Source organism: Thermobia domestica, chromosome 1 (genome assembly GCF_964235325.1).
Source record: "Thermobia domestica chromosome 1, izTheDome1.hap1.1, whole genome shotgun sequence".
Taxonomy (NCBI): domain Eukaryota; kingdom Metazoa; phylum Arthropoda; class Insecta; order Zygentoma; family Lepismatidae; genus Thermobia; species Thermobia domestica.
In genome coordinates this window covers 79,632,001-79,652,149 of record NC_137454.1, presented here as the reverse complement: position 1 = coordinate 79,652,149, position 20,149 = coordinate 79,632,001, and the positions used below count along the sequence as shown (strand labels likewise).

Genomic DNA, 20,149 nt, shown 5'->3' with positions numbered 1-20,149 from the left:
TTGCCATCCATATTGTTAGAAACACAACATTTATTTTGAAATCCTTACTAATAGATTCACTGCTAATCCTGTTCCACGCTGTATAGTATGAAGTAAAACTTTCTTCCAAAGCTACACTGTAATTATAACACTAGTATATATTTATGAAATTTATGCTTAAAATATGCTTAGTATATGCTTAAAATAGTCATACAGTTTTCGGGCCAATATGGTATTATGCAGTGATTTTTTTCTTAAATATATACATTCATATCTTTTTGGTATTTCTTCACTAATAATATAAAGCAGAATACCGATTGTTTCAACCAACCTTATGTCTGTTTACAATTAATAGTTATATATGAATATTTATGTAATTAAAAAAAGCATAATACTACTTCCTCAAACCATCAACATGATATAAATATATATAAATAAATATATATATATACGTATAATGGATCAAATAGTATTAAAATAGAATCATTGTAATTACAGTAATGGAATGTGGTTGATCAAATAATGAAATATGATTGACTTTTACTTCTTTTCTTAAAATTCTAACATTTATTGTTTAATCTTTATGTTCTAAGCTATACAAATTTCATAACTAATTACATTTATTAATAAATAAATAATTCTATATCTGTTAGAAAATTAGTTTGAATTTTATTAGATATTTAATTAAAATGTGCTGTTGCAAAAAGATCATTCTGTGTAGGCTAGAATGTGAGACGTATTAAAATGAACGTTTATTCTTTACTTTTTTCTTTTTGTCATAATCAATATAGTTCAACGTATTACATCAAAAGTTCCGAAGTATTTATAGTAATAACAATAATAAACAAATATTATTTTGCATAACTTACAAGAAGTATAAATATACATCAGTGCATATACATAATCGATGATCAAATAAAAAATATGGTTGACTTTTTTACTTATTATTTAACTTTCGACATAAATTCATGTTATTCCTATTGAGTAAAAAATTCTCACAAAGTATTGAAAAATAAATATATTTCGATATCGAAAAAGAAAAGGAAGAATTTGTATTGTATTGTTATATTTTAACTGTAAAGTTTTGAACTTGACAAGCTCTCTCAGAGCATTTAAAAGAAGCAGACAAATCAGTTTTTTTTTTATACAGCGTGCTTCAATATTTTTTTTCTTTCAAAAATTTTCTTAATTCATCATGTAAATTTGTGAAACTTGCAGAAAGAGGCGGAGAAGAAAAGTGAGGAAATAGGGTCATAGGACAAAGTTATAGAGATAGATGTTAAAATCAGGTTCAAACTTAACTAACTATAAATCTCTTTGGTTAAATGAATAAACAGAAAAAATAAAGAGAGGAGAGAGAAACCGGAAGAGAAACTTCTCTTTTGTTTTTCTGTTCAGGATGAGTGGACAACCTTCAAAAGTTTCTCCTTTCTTATGTATGCCCATTCTTCTTTATTGGTTTGTAAGTTTCTGCTTTAAGTTTGAAAAGAAAAAGGATTAAAAACAAATATCATTTATTCTATTTTGTTCCTATTGTGCCTTAGTTTATGTTGTAAATTTTTTATCGATCAGTATAGACAACCCAGCTGAACAACACCTGCTTCAACATTATGCACAGACTTAAATTAAATAACAAATAAAATTGCCACATAGATGGCGTTAGTATAACGCAAAACTATAATGGATACTAATTGAGGATATAAACTGATTTTTTTTCTGTAAAACTTTATTGTCCAAATCTTTCTGAAATCACACTTACAAAACATAAAACAAGTAGTAGTGTCAGGTGTACTTCGCGTAAATGAGTTTGGTTTGTATGGCGTGATATTTTCTCAATTTATATTGAAACCGGAAGTGGTAGTAGATTTCCACCACTTCTGGTTTTAGTAGAAAGAGATTCTATTAGAGATGTAATATATTCTTCGGATACTTACTTGATTGCAGATCGCTATCCACTACCATTTTTATTCTATAGCGATCAACGTTAAAACCGGAAGTGATTCATTTCTGCCATTTCCGGTTTGAATAGAGGGTTAAGAGAGAAGACGTCAAATCGTAGAATGCCAAATATATTCCAAAAAATCGCTTCTTGCTATCAATTACCGTTTTTGCAATATAATGGACAACATTAAAACCGGAAGTGTCGATTTTTGCCACTTCTGGTTTGAATAGAAGATTAAGAGAGCCGCTAAATCAATTCCAAAGTATTTCTCGCTATTTTTTATTGCTTTCGTTCTATGTAGATCATTATTTTAACTGGGCGTTATAATGGATTTCTTTCACTTCCGGTTTTAATATAGAGTTAAGGATGGAAGTTAAATGTATTCTTTGAATACTTAATGGATTGCAGCAAACCATGTCTCTCTATCTGTTATCAGTTTTACTCTATAGTGATCAATGTTAAAACCAGAAATGATAGATTTCTACCACTTCCGGTTTCAATATCATCTCTATCAGAAAATTCGATCCCTAACTTTCGACCCTTCTACATCCTGGCCAAAATTCATCCTGATTCATCTATTAGTTCTCGAAATCTTTTTTTTTTTTTTTGTCTCCTGGACGGACGGACGGACAGACATGGTCAGAGTAAATATATAAAGGAATTTTAGATCAAACATCTTAATTATAACAGTATTCAGAATAATTGTACTTCACACTAACACCATCTGTACGAGAATTCTAGCAAATACTTGGAAACTGCACATCCCTGTTTAAATAGTGTTGTACATCTAAATGTCAATAATTATACGTACATTCTCATTTATTTATTTATTATTTATTTCAGGTTAAAATTTTAGCAATTGACGACGGAGTACCTCCAAAAACAGCCACTGCCACTTTGACTGTGATAGTACAAGATATCAATGATAATGCACCTACATTCTTAAAGGATTATAGACCAGTCCTTCCGGAACATGTCCCTCCGAGAAAAGTAGTGGAAGTACTAGCTACGGACGATGATGATCGATCGAAAAGTAATGGTCCACCGTTCACGTTTAGAATGGATCCTAATGCTGATGATGTAATCAGGGCGTCGTTCAAAGTTGAACATGACCAAAGTGAGTACTTATTTTCATTTCGTTGTATATTCAGTTATCTTCTTACTGTAAGTTAATGTATAATAATGTATAATTAATAATAAAGTTACTTGGATAATTAATCATATTCTCTCAGAAAGAACAGGCTTTATAAAGAGAAAGTCAAGGCAATAGTCAAATTCCAACAGTATCTAGCCATGTTGGTCCCTGAGTCCCACACAAGGGACATAAAATATGACGAAATTATTATTTCTTTACAACATTAAAATCAGACTGACAACATTGAAAACTGTTTACAGGGGACATAAAATGTGACGACAATATTATTGCTTTAATTTTAAAATCTGACTGGCAACATTGAAAACTGTTTACAGGGGATGATCATAGATGGATCATCCCTTGTAAACGGTTTTCAATGTTGCCAGTCAGATTTTAAAATTAAAGCAATAATATTGTCGTCACATTTTATGTCCCCTGTGGGGAACGCCGGGACCGACATGGCTGGAGGACATGATAACAATTTATTTAGGCCTAAATAAAATAAAATGTTGGTTTAGAAAATGAAGAAATAGATTGATCTTTTAACCTTCTTTCTCCTGGGTTATTATTCAAACTTTGACTTTTTTTTTTTAAGTGTATTGAGCTTTGAGCTTTTATCAAAGTATTTGAGCCTTTATGTGTTAAAGTCACTGACCGTATAGTCTTTTTATTTGAATTACACGATGCCAACAATTATATTCATCATCGTAGGTATTTTGTCCGTATTGGCAGGTTCACTTGCCGCAGCTAAGAAGCTTCCATACTCCACGGTCCTCCGCTAACTTCTTTGTCTTCACGTATGATCTTTCTGCTTTTATATCGTCCATTAATTGTATCCCTCCCTCTCTTTCCTTCCGCCATACCCTCTAGCACGTCCCTCATTTAAAATTTCTCTTAGGCAATGTCCTAACCAGTTCTTTTCGTCTTCTTAATAATATCTAAAAGTGTTCTTTTCTCCCACACCATTTCTAACACCCTCGCATTCGTTTCCCTCTCGGCCCAACTAATTCTTTCCATTCTTCTCCACATCCAATTTCGAAAGCTTCCAGTCGGTTTTCATCACTTTTGCGTAATATCCATGTTTCCGTCCCATACAGTACAACATTCCACACGAAGCATTTTATGAGTATTTTTCTCAACTCTTTATTCAAGGTCCCACAAAACAGACTTTTCTTCCTTCTAAAGGCTTCTTTCGCCATGCCTATCCTTGTTTTTATTTCACGTTCGCATTTAGTGTCATTACTAAGAATACTATCCAAGCATCGAAAACTATTCACTTCTTCTATTTTCTCCCCTCCCACATTTATATTTGACACCGACCGCTATATATTATAATATTAGTTGTGCTACACAACGCATGAATACATGAGTCCACATATTTGGACTGTAATAACGAGAAGTTAATAGAAACATGAAATCTTAAGAAATATAGAAATCATTAAATATGGAAAAATAGAAAATTTACAATATTTGATTTGTTCAGTAATATACGGATAATTCAGTCAAAACTTAAAATTCTATCAGTAATATATTTTAAATGTTAAAAGAATGTATTAGTTCAAGGCTTTCACTTTTAAAATAAATGAATTCTTTTCTGTCTATTTCAGAGGGTGCAAACGGTGACGGTATGGCTGTCGTATCATCACTACGGTCCTTTGATAGAGAACAACAAAAAGAATACTTGATTCCAATTGTGATAAAAGACTCCGGTAATCCTGCCATGTCTGGTACCAGTACTTTAACAGTTATTATTGGTGATGCAAACGACAACAAAATGCAACCAGGATCCAAAGAAATTTTTGTATATAATTATATGGTATGTATAAATCTTTTAACTACATGTTCTTTTTACTATATCCTATCAAGAATCCACTTTCGTTCGAATTCAATAAGTGATATAACACAGTTGTGTTGAACGTAATTCTTCATTCTCCTCCATGCTTGAGATGCATATAGTTATGAACCATTTCAATTAAGTTTACAATCAACGAAACTTTATTTAAAGACTTTCTGACTGATTTCTACACAAAAATCCAGCCTTGTTTCGACTTATTTGGTGTTGATTGAATTTGATTTATAGAGAAAATATTGAAGAAATAAAAATAGTTAAAGTAATATTTCTTGTATCAGGTTAAGTTTATATACACACATTTAAGTAGGCCATTTTTTCTCAGATGTTAACTGATGAGTTAAATTTAATGAGATATTTCAAAATTACTTTTGTGAACTCGTTTGATTGTCCTTCTCCATAGAGTTATAGAAGGTTATGACACATTGAGCAAATCAATAGTCTGTTTTGCCTTGTTTTCAATGATAACAATCTCTTTTGATATATCGTCATTTTCTGAATAAAAAAGAAATATTGGCCACCGGATTGACCATACATATTCTTTCGTGAATTTCTTTTATATATCAGATCGTATTTGTTTTACTTTTCGTGAATATCTTCGGTTGATAGTTTACGCATTACGATTCAATTGTTGTCGTGAGAGTTTATTATCTAAGTATGTATTTTTCTTTTAATGGACCCAATTTTATCGGAACGAAAGCTGCAAGTAACTGAAGGAAAATATGTTACTTGCATTGCTGTTATTTTGAGTTTAAAGTGTTTTGATTTGATTATCTATATACCTAATATGAAACAAGCCAATTTAGGAATTGTATAATAAATTGTATTTTCTGTTAGTTATGATGTATGCATCAAGTCTAAAGTAAGAATATTTTCTTTATAATACATAGGGTCAAGCACCGGACACAGAAATTGGAAGAGTTTATGTTTATGATCTAGACGATTGGGATTTACCGGATAAAAAATTCTATTGGGATAAAGATGTGGATAAAGAGAATCCGATATTCCGGCTAAATGTAGAAACTGGTATGATAACCATGAGACATGGAACAAGAGATGGAAGGTAAGATATTTTAATTAGCCTTTCATGTACATTTGTATTTTACTATTTCGAAGTAAGCACATGCCTAAAGGTAGACAAAAAATCATTTTTGTGTTTTATTAATATATTCATTTTTCTTCTTTCCAAATATACATATATCGTATTTTTAGGAGGTTAGTATTTTTTATTTTCCAGTATGATTCCATGATCGAAATAAATTTTTAAGTCAGAGCGTAGATCATTTATCGTAATAGGTATTTATGCTTTAGTCTTCAATAAATAAATTTTCACTCAAATTTTTGTCTTAGAAATGAAATTTCTCTTTCAAATTTAATGTTGAAAAACAAAGTTGAATTGACTCGACAACATTTGCCATTCTTTTTTTTTATTATTATTATTATTTTTTTTTAACAATTTTCTCGTCTCCTATCACATTCTCAATTCACAAATTTCTTTCATTATTACTCACTTTTACTAATCACCCGTCTATTTTAGCCTAAAGGGCATAACTTTGTAACATTATTTATTTATTTATTTGTTTATTTTGAAACAATTTCTTATTCAACATTGCAAATTTTAACTTGATTTCTTTTCCTTGAACAGATATCATCTACGCTTCAGGGTATATGATAGAAAACATACACAATCAGATGTACTAGCAAATGTAACAGTGATTGTTCGAGAAATTCCACATGAGGCTGTGATCAACTCAGGATCAATACGGGTGGCAGGAATTTCAGACGAAGATTTTATACGTGTGTGGGATTATCGAGTAAGTACACGAATATTTTAATTTTATATACAGCATCTTGAGTATTCTAAAATCAAAAGTTATTCGTATGCATTTTTGGAATATGTAAATGTAATTAAAGAATACTTATATTATACGTACATAATATAAAGAAATTTACGTCCATAAAGTCAATGGTGTGGGTTTGTGTACTGGACAAACACGCGAACATTTATTTTTATGTAGGAAGTAGGAAGATAGTAGAAAGAAAGTAAATTAGATGGATCATAAAACACTGAATGAACATGGTATAAAAATTAATTCTGTATATCATCATATACGCATTCTCAAATTCTATATACTTCTAAGAGTTGTTCATGATGTTAGTTGTAGTAAAAGTTTATCACGATTTAAATGTAGAAAGTTGTTCTCCTTTCCTCTCATGCTTAAATATTGAATGTAATTCTATGCTAATAAATTATCTATGTGTATAACTAACTTCTATGTGTATTCTTATCGCCTCTTTACTTTCTTTTAGACACAAACTGTTATGAAGAGTAAAGCAGAGAAATTTAGAGATAAACTGGCAGAACTCTTGAAAACGGACAGAGACAACGTTGATGTGTTCAGTGTGCAGCTTCGACGAAAACATCCACCAACAACGGATATACGTTTTGCAGCACATGGATCACCGTATTATAAACCAGTTAGACTCAACGGTATAGTTCTCATGCACAGAGAAGAGGTAAGTTTTCAATTTTCCTTCCTTTGTTGATGTTTGATAGGTTTATTATGTTTATTATAACTAGTAGTTCTCCTTAAACCTTCGACTCGACTACAAATTTCCTGCACGCTAGCGACATCTTCTTCGCGTCAGTTAGGAGGCAGCACACTTAGCGACTACTATTACCTTTAACTCTGATAAATACATATTATAAATAAATATATTAAATTATTTATATACTAAACCAATCTTATAATGAATGAATATTAAGGACAATCTAAGATTCTTTGTCTTTAAGTGTAGAGCAATTATGTTTACTTATTTAATTAAGAGTTTTGTAGAATTTGCGTTTAAAAGAAATATTCAGTGTTAGATGAAATCTGAATTATATTGATTATATTGGTAATGAACATGTAGAACTACAGCTCATGCCAATGATAAAAAAATGTTCGCGCTTGAATAAGTTTTTTTTTTTTTTTTTTTTTTCTAATTTGACGACACTGAATCCAATAGAGCTAGTTTTAAACATATCTGTTTATGGAGTCAGGAGAAAAATGATCTTAAAATAAGGATATAAATAAATATATTTTAACTTGGAGATCATTTTTCTCATGGCCTCATGGACAAATATGTATAGAAATGGAAGTAATTCCATTCGAATCCGCTTCCTCAATTTAGCATGAAAAGCATAATTAGAAATTTACCTACGCATGGGTACTTTCACCATGACATTAATGGTAGTTGTTTAAGTTGCAGTAAGATGTGATTAGTTGAAATATAAATTAACAACCTTTAAATAATACTCCAAACGTTGTACTTTATAACTATTAATGTTTTTGAGACGTATAATTATATATTTGATCGTCTTTTTTTTTCAGATCGAGCGAGAAGTAGGAATTAATATCACAATGGTTGGAATTGATGAGTGCCTGTATGAGAATGCAGTGTGTGAAGGCAGCTGTACTAATGTATTGGATATTAGTAATTTACCGTATATGGTAAACGCTAATAAGACCTCTTTAGTGGGAGTACGAGTAGATGTGATAGCAGAATGTACGTGTGGTGCTAGAAATTTCACGAAAGGAGAATCGTGTCGGTCTAGTCCTTGCTTTAATGGAGGACGATGTGTCGAAGGAAGATACGGTCTAAGGTAACACATTACTTTTCGTTTTGAAAAATAGTAACATTTATTTATATATATATCTACAAGTATCTTTATGATTCCAAGGTCTTTCGAAGTATCTTTATGATTTTTGACAAATATTGTCATCTGGTAACATCATATTTAAATCCTACAGCTGTTAACAATTATCGTGGGTAACACAAAATAAAAATGTTTAATAGCGTTTTTGTTGGATTTTCTGATTATATAGTAGGGTAATTAGATATACTAGCTGGTATCTGTATTATCTTAATATTATCAAAGTACATCCCTTTTTCTAGTATTCAGCAAGTTGCCGAAAATATGTGGTAAAAAAATCATACGATAATGATAGATATTGAATGTATCGATTTATTTATTTTCCCAATATCTCTGAATGAATGCATGCGATTTTCTGTGAATTAGAAAGAAAATTATCTAATTCAAAATATGATTAGATCATTCAAAAATTATTGGTGGAAAATAATGTAAAGCCACTTTGACTGCGTATTGATTTATACAAGTTGTAATAAAATTAGAGTACTTATAGAATCATAGCTTAATATATTAGAATTGTATTCTTTATTCTAAAGAAAATTTTAGGTATTTATAAAACTTTGAAGATTATTTTTAAAACAGAAATCCAGAGATCAGCGCCACCTATTCAATTTAATTAACATCTTAAATTCTTTGTCTTTATAATTAAAAAAAAATTAAAGTTAATAATTAAGAGAGTTATAATTTGAAGTTATTCACTTGGAAGAGAATCAAAGTTGCATCTTTAAGCATAGTGTATAATTTATTCTATCAATTAACTCTTTGCTCTGATTGATTGCTCTGATAAAACTATAAAATACGAATAAATTAAAATTTGAATGCACTTGATTTTGTTAAAAATCATTTAAAGATAGTTATTGTAACAAGTAAATTTACGACAGTAAAAATGAACTTTATTTTCATTACGAGAAATCATTAATTAAGTGAATAGTCTAAGAAATGTTGTTTCAATATAATTAATTGAAGTTATATGTCAATACAAGATAGTTTTCTATGTACTTAAATAATTAAAATTTTGTTTGATGTTGTAGTTGTACCTGTCCCGGTGGCTACGATGGCCCACGATGTCAACAAACGACTCGAAGTTTCCGTGGCAATGGTTATGCATGGTATCCACCATTAGATATGTGTGATAATTCACATCTTAGTATAGAATTTATTACAAGGAAAGGGGATGGCATGCTGCTGTATAATGGACCAATAGTACCCCCAGAGCAAGACGAAATTATGGTTTCAGGTATGTAGTACTAAGAAATTTAATAGTGTTTTTTAATGTTAAAATTAAAATTCGGGTTTTTGATAGTAAATTGTGCTATTTTTTTAAAATTAAATAAATGAATTCGAAATGTATTTATATGTTCTTCTTAGGTCATCTTATAACGAGCTTCGTTGAAATATAGAAATTATTATTTTATAATATATGTAAGCAATACTGTATATTCAAAAGATTCTTGCCTAGTTTTATATGTTTACATCAGCGTCTTAACATGACAATTTCCTAAACAAAATTGAATTAAATTAAAGAATAAGTTACTAATAAAGCAACATGAAAAAATACTCGAGATTAGTATGTATATGTAACGAGTACAGAGTTGTTCATTTTCTTTCTTTTTTTTAAAGTTTATTTAGTAATTATATAAAATTAAATATATTACAGATTTTATATCCTTGGAATTGGAAAGGGGCCAACCTAGACTATTGATAGACTTTGGATCGGGAACTTTGGAATTAAGAATTAAAACGAAAAAAGGTCTTGACGATGGTGAATGGCATCGAATAGATATTTTCTGGGATACTGAGGTGAGTTATTTAATAAGCCTCCACTGTAGAATGTACAATTAATCCTTGTTTCCTTGTGTATGAAGTATTAATTGTAATGAATTTTCTGTTAAATTAACCGTATATATCTTTTTTATTTCTTTTCCCCAGAACGTACGGATGGTTGTAGATTATTGCCAATCTGCAGACGTATCTGAGAAAGACGATGGATCTCCGGCCGAATTCGATGACAGCAGCTGTCAGGCGATGGGTACAGTTCCTCCGTTCAATGAATACCTCAATGTGAACGCACCCTTGCAAATAGGAGGGATGCATGTGGATCAATTTGATCCAACTCATTACCACTGGCAATACATGCCCATTGGAAAAGGATTCGATGGGTGCATTAAGAATGTTGTTCACAATAGCAAGGTAAAAAAAAAATATTCACATACATATTGAAAACTTAAATAAATGTAAGAGATTTTTATTGTAGAGATATGTTGACGTTATATTAATGTTAAGTGTTATACTATGCTTCAGAATCAGTATGACATTTCGTTAATATTCCATACTGAAATCGCACTTAATTTATAATATCTGTTATTGCTCTGTTTCAATAATTAGTTATGTTACATTGTATTGAGTACTATAAAAGATGAGTTCAATAGTTTTATTATGGTGTGAACTAAAGTGCACAGTTATAAAAGTTATGTTTACAGTTCTAAACAATATGGCTGACAGGTAAAAGAGAGCATAAATGTGTCGACTTTTCCCTTTTGCTATTAAATTTACAAATCAGCTCAAAGCATGACAATTGTAACTTCGGTATGTTGTACTTTTCTGTGAAGTCCATCGGAAATGAAAAAGGGCGGAGTTACATCATGCTTGATCCGTACCATATGATTCTGTTTAATAGAACAGCGTGAAAGAAAACAGAGGATAATATAGCATATAAAATTATAATCTTCACATCAATTTAACTCCTCAAGACTATTCTTAATACTGTAATACTTTATGGCTTTCTGATAACTGAGTGGTGATTTGCCTTTGTATGTATAATTTGGGCTCAGTTTTGGTTAAGTTCAGAACCTAATTACTTTAGTGTCCTTTTTATCCAGTCTTTGAAGTTCTTCGGCTATATTGTATAAGTCAAATAGCGTTTTAGTGTCAGTTCGGAAAATTAAAGAACTGACATTTATCTCAAAGCATTGCCTATTTGCACTGCTTGTCATTCATAAGTATTAGAGAACCAGTGAAGTCCCTGAGATTGTAGCTTATAATAACCCAACATTGCTTTGGCTCCAAATGCAGATGTGATCGTGAACGAAACTTTACAATCATGCTGCCAGGCTAACCTTTTTTAACGTCCTGTTTGACATCTTTTGCTGTTTTGAGTTTTTCCTTATTATGAAGCTTTACAATAAATAGTTGTATGTCATGGCTAGAGTAAGCCTTCAACTTAAAATTTCAGTAAGGCTGTTGTTAATCCTTTTAAATTGAAATCTAGCGACCATTTAAGAGTATACACTAGTGTCTCAAAATTCATTTAGTATAAAATGTATATCTCCCACAGACTTACAGCATTTATTTTATGATTACTATTGTAGTTAATGTATCTTCTATTCTAAAATACCATGTAAGGATGCAAACTTTAGTCTAACCGTATTTCATAAGGCAAAACCGTTTGAAGTAACCACTAGGAAAAATATAATACAACAAATAAATATGACCGAAGTGTATACTACATTTGCATAAATTTAATTTTAACTGAAGAACTCTGTTTTGAAAATAGATTTTAAAGTCACAGTCTTTAAAAACTACTGTCTCTGTACTTAAAACTTAAAATAAAATTACTTCTGAATGTGACAACAAAGCATTTGTTATTAGTAAAACAGATGAATGGTGTTATTAGCATAACAAAATATATATCAGCAAACACAACAAATACAATAGTTGTTGTTTATGTTTTTGAAATGTGTGAACTTATTATGACTTCCTCTTAATATTTACTTTTCAGCTCTACGACTTAGCACACCCAGGCCTATCGAGAAACAGCGTAGCTGGTTGTCCACAGATAGAAGAAGTTTGCAATAGTCATGAATCCACATTCCGTTGTTGGGAACACGGTGTCTGTGTTGGATCTTTTACTGAACCTCGCTGTTACTGCAGGCCAGGATGGACGGGCCCTGGTTGTATCCAAGCCACGACACCGACTTCCTTTAAACCACAAAGTTATGTCAAATATGCTCTCTCCTTTGAACCTGATAAGTTCTCAACGCAAATACAACTTCGATTCCGTACCCGAGAAATATTTGGAGAACTTTTCAGAGTTAGTGACCAGCACAATAGAGAATATGGAATTTTAGAGGTAAAGTACACGTTTTCTTCTTTTCCGAACATATTGTCTTTTTTTTTTCACTTTGAATTTTATCGTTATAATGTTATTCTGTTCATTTTTCTTTCTTTCTTTCCTGTCTTCTTATTTCTGTCTTCCTACTTTCTTCATTCCATCATTTCATTCATTTTTCATCATTACCGTCTCCTTTAGCCTAGCCGGCATAACCGTGGGACGTAAAACTTAAAAGATTTCATTTCATTTTTCTTTCTTACAAATTTTGTTCCTGTGGCAGCATTTCTAATGAGTGCTATATTCCGTATTTATTTTCATTGAAAATCTGTACTTCACTAAATTCCATTTCTAATTCTTTGCAATAATCACCGCTATTCTTCTGTTTAAACCTATCTTTTTTTTTAAGAGAAAAGATCCTCAGTCATTTATATTCAAAGTGATTTTCATCGTCTTTACATGTTTTCTAACACTATTCTGATTTGTCTTGTATGTATTTATATTGGTTTGTTTTTAATCTAAAATTATGTTATTACTAATATTAAAAAAAAAAAAAAAAAAAAAAAAAAGTTTTACTTTTAGATTTAATTAGCTGAAATGTCTGAATTAGATATAATTCGCATGGGAAGAACAGATTTATGGAAAATATTTGAATCCTCTTCCCTCTTAGGACGCACATTTCACTGAAAATCTAATTTTAAAAACCCATAAAATACTATATTTTTTGGCATAAATTTTGAACTCCCTTACCATCTACCCTTTAATCAATGTGACATGATAAAAATCTTGAGGCAGAAACTAACTACGTTCCAAGAATCATTTCAAACGGGTAACTCGTTTTCCGTAATGCGATCACAAACAACAGACAACATGTATTACAATGGGGGATATAGAATTTGCCCATACACTTTAGGACTCATCCTTGAATAAAAGTAGTGATTCAAACCTAGCGCAAGGCAGATACTAAGTATGTTCAAAAATTGATTTCAAAGTGTTCGGCCATTTTCTCGTAATGTAATCACAAACAATAGAAAACGTTGTTTTCAATCCGGAGGAAGGATAGAAAATGCTCTTTTTTTCTTAAAAAGAAAATTGTGGCCCGCGTAGCGTAGTCGCTAACGCTCTTGCCTTCGGTGCGAGCGGTCTCGGGTTCGATTCCCGGTGGGGCCACTCAGTCGAGAAAGTGTAAAAGCATTTTCAGGCCAGCCATTCTGAATGAGGTTTTCCTGGGCTTTCCTCATTCACACCAGGCAAATGCCGGGATGGTACCTCACTTATAGGTCCCAGGTCGCTTCCTTCCTTCCCCAATTCTTTCTTCCTTCCCTTTCCCAAGATAGTGTGCTCGCCGAGGGACATCATCCCTCATACGTGACGGGCTAAATGGCCAGAAATCTAACATCCTAACATCCTTCCTAAAAAAAAAATAAAAATTATTAAAAACGTTGAGATACGTGCCTACTTATTTTTAATAAGGAGTTTATATGGTGAGTTTCGTCTTTTTAACTTCAGGAACTTATGAGATATTTTATCCTGAACAAAATATTTGAATTCCCTTTACCTCCCTTAGCATAGATATTTTTTTTTTTTTTTTTTTAAGTCTTTCTTATTCATTGTTCTCGTAACAAAAGTTTTCTGTCCAAATCGTACGTTTCTAGATATATTAGTATGGTCTAAATTTTCAGTGAATCAATTTCACTCTTCCACATACATAATAATCCACTCTTCCAAATAATAATAATACATATTTCCCCTCCCCCTTCCAAGAGTGGAATTTTCGAAAACGTTCAAATACGTATTTCCCTTATTTTTAATTAAGAGTTTCTATAACGAATTTCACAACTCCAACTGAAGCGAATCCTTATGTTAAGCATTTTCTGAATAAATAATGGGAAATCATAGTGTTATAGAAATTGTCCCCTATATTCCCTTTAGAAGCGGAATTTTTGCAGACGATGAAGTACATACTTTAGGATTTTCATATCTGCAAATTAGGCGAATTCTCGCCATGGGCACTTTCTCAATAAAGAAAGGGAAATTTGGATATAACAGTAATAACCACCTTTTCCCTTAAGGAGTGGAATTTTTCGAAATGCTGAAACACATGTCCTTTGTATATACGAGTTTATATACTGAATTTCGCGTCTCTAACTTAAGCGAATCTCTACATAAGGCACTTTGAGAATAAATAAAGGGAAATTTCAATATTCTGGAAATACCATCTCTTTCCCTCTTAGGAGCGGAATTTTCAAAACTTCTGAAACACGTATTCTCTTATTTCTAGTTAAGAGTTTATACACCAAATTTTACGTCTAACTTAAGCGAGTCTTCACATTTTGCACCTTGTGAATAAATAAAGATAAATTTCAATATTATGGGAAGTGTCCCGTTTTTTACCCTTTTGAAACAGAATTATCAGAAACGCTGGAATAAGTACTTTCTTATTTTCAATTATAAATATGTATACCGAATTTCAGATTTCCAATTTAAGTGAATTCTTACTCTTCGGCATTTTTTAATTAAACAAAGGGAAATTTGATTATTATATAATGATTCCCACTTTTCCCTTCGGAGCGGGATTTTCGACAACACTAAAACACGTTTTCCCTTATTTCTACTGAAGAGTTCGTATGCCGAGTTTCGTCCATATAACGTCAGGGATTCATGAGATACGCTATTGTTGGAGGAAATTTTGAACCCCCTTTAGGATGGATATTTCCAAAAATCTTTCTTTGTCTCTTGTTTTCATGACAAAAGGATTATTCTCTCTAAATTTCACCTATAGCAGTATGGTCTGGGTGATAATGAATCACTCATTTCTACTCTTTTATCTAATAGTATAGGCTATATTAACTTTCCAGTAATTTGCAAATCATACTGTTTCAGTCGTAGAGCATTATTAGTAGTTTAAAAGTCGATTTATTACCAACTATCGCCGATCTTTATCTATCAAACGAACAATATTTTGGTACTTTTCATTATCACGTTACCAGTTCTAAATAACTTAAGTATTATTCTTATCATATATATATATATATATATATATATATATATACCAACCGTAATATTGATTACCTAATTAATATATCTTTAGTCAGTATATAAATATATTTATATATAATTTTTTTTCAGATTAAAGATAGTCGACTTCATTTTCGATATAATTTGAATAGTTTAAGAACAGAAGAAAAGGATATTTGGTTAAGTGCTGTTACGGTAGATGATGGACAGTGGCATACGGCTAAAGTAAGTAGAAATTTGCGTTATATGTTTATAACATTATTGACGTCTAATTGTATTGAGATATTGTATTGTTACATGTATGCATGACTTAAAGTTTTCGATAAAAATCAAAATACAATGGAATATACAAACAATTTATACTATATGTTTTGCTTAAATATTTGCAAAAGTATATCAACAATAAAATAATCCTTAAAATTTAAAAAAAAAAATACTTTTATAAAATATTTTTTAAAAATATTGTAGATTAACACAAGAAATATTAGTAAATCGTAGAAATATTATCTTCTAACGTCTTCAAAATATCTTCTAAGATCTATTATTATTTTATATAATAGGTGTCTAGATACGGGTCAGCGGCCATTTTGGAACTTGATGGCGGAGAAGGAAGAAGGTATAATGAAACATTCCTTTTCGAGGGTCACCAATGGTTGTTGGTAGACAAACAAGAAGGTGTATATGCTGGTGGAAAAGCAGAATACACTGGAGTTAGGACATTTGAAGTATACGCAGATTATCAAAAAGGTAAGATCTTTTTTCAGTATGGTATAGTTCTTTTGTTAGTTTTTCTTTCTTTCTTTTTTTTTAAAGATTTATTTGCAGTAAAACCATAAATCAGTGTTATTCTAATATATTACAATAATAACTTTTTACATCAATTGTTTAAATGTTCACAATTTCGTGGCTTGTATAGTATATTGTTAGGTGAAAAAATAAATTATAAATTAGTTTGTATTTATTCTCAACTTTATTTTAAAAAGGGCCCATTTAAAAAAATGGGGAATTTTTTCATCCCTCCTTTATGCTCCCTAAAAATTATAAATATTCACTTTTGGCAATTTTCCTGTGGTTTAGTCCCAAAAAGCTACAATCATGTCAAATTTAATCATTGTAGCCTTACAGGAAGTGTCCAATATTTTTGAGGTGGAAAAGTTGTCCCATATAAATAACATGGGAAAGATTTTTCAGTTGCCTATAAAACCACTCTAAAGTTTAAAACAAAAATGAAATCTTTAAGTTTTATGTCCCACGGTTATGCCGGTTAGGTAGTGATTTACTTAGGTAACGCTAACGAAAACGTACAAGCATACCGAATTTCAAGTTTTTATCCAATTCCAAGTACCTAAAACATGAGAGTATAGGTCCAGAAAAAGGCCCATTTAAATAACATGGGGAATTTCTTCATCCCCCCGTTAGACCCTGTAAAAATTGAAAATATTCACTTTCGGCAATTTTCTTGCGGGTTAGTCCCAGTAAGCTACAATCATGCCAAATTTCAACTTTCTACGTCCACCGGAAGTACCCCCTTATTTTATGTCAGTTCGTGTAGTTTTATATAGAGTTAGGATTGTAATTTACTTCCATTTTTCTAAACAATTTAATAACGACACGAGTAGTCTAGTCTGTTTGTACATCCATCTTACTATGCATTCAGCTTTGCACTTCTCTCTTTGATGATTTTTGTACGATTTGTATCTATGTATGTGTGTTATTTTCTGTTTTACAGGTTGTTTGGACGATATCAGATTAGAAGGAAAACACCTGCCTCTTCCACCTGCAATGAATGGGACGCAATGGGGACAGGCTACAATGGCTCGAAATCTTGAACGAAATTGTCCTTCCAATAGTCCGTGTAATAATGTTATTTGTTCAGAACCATTTGAATGTGTAGACTTGTGGAATGAGTACGAATGCACGTGAGTATATTAGTATACATATACTTCTGTATATAAATTGTGCTTTTCTATATTGATAAAAATATAATATTAATTTCATTTATTTTACAGTATATATAAGAATTCATGTTGTTATTGTATAATTTACGGTACTAATAGATTACACGAGGTAGTAAATTTAATATATGGTACCTGCTATTCCTTGTTTCATCTACTATTTTCCTATAATCTAAACAAATAAATGCAATAACTAAGTATTAGACAGATAAACTGATATCAAAAGTCCATTAGTATCAATACAACATGAAATTTATATTCGTGATTACTGAGTTCGATAAAATCTTGGTTTCTGTTCAATTTTAAAAGAGATATAGAAAGTTGTACTGTAATGTAACTTTTGAGCATAAATATTTCAATTTGACTATTTAAAATAAACAAACAAAATGGTAATATGCACTCTCGTGTCTCCAAGATAATGTATTTTTGTACTGTTTTAACTTTCATGTGGATTGCATATTAAATTAGCAGTTGTTTTTATAGTATTCTAATGCTCTTTAATTTTTTTTTTAAACTAATCTTAATTAGTTCTTAGATCTTATTTTATTTTCTACTTTGTGTATATAAGTTGTTGTATTTCATTTTTTTTTTTCATTTTTAATCTATGCAATGAAGGTACCGCATTAAATTCAGTTTACTCTCGATATACTAATAATTTAATAGATGTAGTTAAGAGTTAACAGTTCAAAAAATATAGATGTGGAATTTATATTTGCATCTAATTCGTGAGTTGTTTCTTAAAACCTATTTAGAATTACATTCGTAAATAATGTAATTCAGAAGTAATTCATTTAACAATTATTTGTGTTCTTGATAAGCTATGTGTGAATTAATATCTATATAATTTTGTAGAAATCTAAACAACTGTAGTATATACTATTTTGACACTTTGAAAGCAGTATAAAGCATCTATTAGTTATTTTTAATGTATAAATGTATTCTGCACTTTAACACACTTTCGCTATATATTCAATTCTTAACCCAAAATTCATTCGTTGAAGTTAAATATTAAATTTTGCATTATCTCGTAATGATCGTGAATCGTGCTTCAGCATTATAACTGTTGTGAAAGTTATTATCGTATTAATTGTCACTGAAAGCTATTGTTTCACGTTGTGCGACATGTAGATTCCCAATCCTAAATACTTTATGTTGATATTTGTATTTTGTTTATCCGACATTTTACCAAAAATAACAAAGAAAAAATTCATTCTTTTCATTGTATTTTAAGATAATAAGCAACTGAGTCGTATTCAATTCTTTTTTAAAAAAAGGAAAACTAAAAATGGATCAAAAGATTGCGATCTTGGCCAATAATTAGTTTTTGGATCAAGGGCCACAAAATTTTTGAACGACCCCTAAATCGAGTTTTCGTATTTTCTACCGAACAAACATATACTGAGTTAAGTGATAGTTGGGTTTGGCTACAGTATATGTAGTTCTCCTGATATAAGGCCTAGAAGAAAATTTTTAATTGAAATATATATCTTCTGATGATAAAAAAAAGAAAAGAAAGAAAAAAGAGCCAGTTGTTTTCTTGTTGCTTTCACCTTTGAAATTTAATAAAATTTTAAATTGAACGACTTTTAGTTAAAGGCCACAATGATAAATTCTGATGCTTTCAGATGCTTAACAAAACGGGAAGAAACAGAATTTCCCTTAGAAACTCACCCGCACTTCTATTTTCATTTTGGTTGTTAGACCGTGTAAATTTCTCTGTGTATAAACGTAAAAATGTAAATGAGGATGACAATTATACGACATAGACATGACAAATATTAATAATAATAAAAAATGGCAAGATGAAACAGAAAACAGTATAAGGTCAAAATAAATAAACTTTCTGCCGCATATTTAGTATTGTTTAAAGTAACATCTAGAATATTGTAGTTAGCACACGCGACTTTGGTTCAACAAATGACGGCAGTTCGGATTCTATCTTAAAACTGTAGGTCCACGTTTCACATAGCCTAGGTGCCAAAAGTTACGCTAAAATCCATAACGAAAGTATTGTTAATTCATAAAGAATACATTTATGCATATCATGTCTTCAAAATATTTTGAAGTACTCTTGATAATATTGTAGATTTAACCTTCATTAAATTAGATTTAGGAAATCTAATATTTGTGGTATATTTGGCTATGACAAAGTAAATTTATCAAATTCTCTCTCTTGTTCTTTCTCTGTCTTTTCTAACACAGCAATGATTCTTAAACAGTATTCACAATATATGTATATGTTGTTTTAAACAATTCCTCTCCATAATAAGGGGGATAATTTGGATAAACTAACTCTTAAATTTACAGAATTTGTCCAAATTTCGATTGGAATCTTAACTGTTGTTTAATTTGTAATAAGAATCGGATTATTGACAATTAGATAATTAGGAAAGAGTACTATTAGATATAAATAAAAGAGCATGAAAAAAATTAGTTCGTATATAATAAGCAAATAGGATACACTAACAC

The 20,149-nt window shown here is 30.6% G+C and overlaps 1 protein-coding gene across 5 annotated transcripts in view; it reads left to right on the top strand.

The window, feature by feature from the left end:
• The window catches only part of LOC145686523 (neural-cadherin-like), a 698,042-nt gene that overhangs the window by 659,037 nt on the left and 18,856 nt on the right, over positions 1 to 20,149 (top strand). For all 5 annotated transcript variants that reach the window (XM_081759947.1, XM_081759925.1, XM_081759936.1 and 2 more), the window contains exons 11-23: positions 2,765 to 3,038; positions 4,664 to 4,872; positions 5,796 to 5,968; positions 6,551 to 6,719; positions 7,216 to 7,422; positions 8,280 to 8,551; positions 9,631 to 9,836; positions 10,257 to 10,399; positions 10,529 to 10,789; positions 12,378 to 12,728; positions 15,837 to 15,950; positions 16,286 to 16,472; positions 17,455 to 17,644. In XM_081759947.1, the coding sequence (XP_081616073.1) occupies positions 2,765 to 3,038; positions 4,664 to 4,872; positions 5,796 to 5,968; positions 6,551 to 6,719; positions 7,216 to 7,422; positions 8,280 to 8,551; positions 9,631 to 9,836; positions 10,257 to 10,399; positions 10,529 to 10,789; positions 12,378 to 12,728; positions 15,837 to 15,950; positions 16,286 to 16,472; positions 17,455 to 17,644 (2,756 nt within the window). The remainder of the gene's footprint in view (positions 1 to 2,764; positions 3,039 to 4,663; positions 4,873 to 5,795; positions 5,969 to 6,550; positions 6,720 to 7,215; positions 7,423 to 8,279; positions 8,552 to 9,630; positions 9,837 to 10,256; positions 10,400 to 10,528; positions 10,790 to 12,377; positions 12,729 to 15,836; positions 15,951 to 16,285; positions 16,473 to 17,454; positions 17,645 to 20,149) is intronic.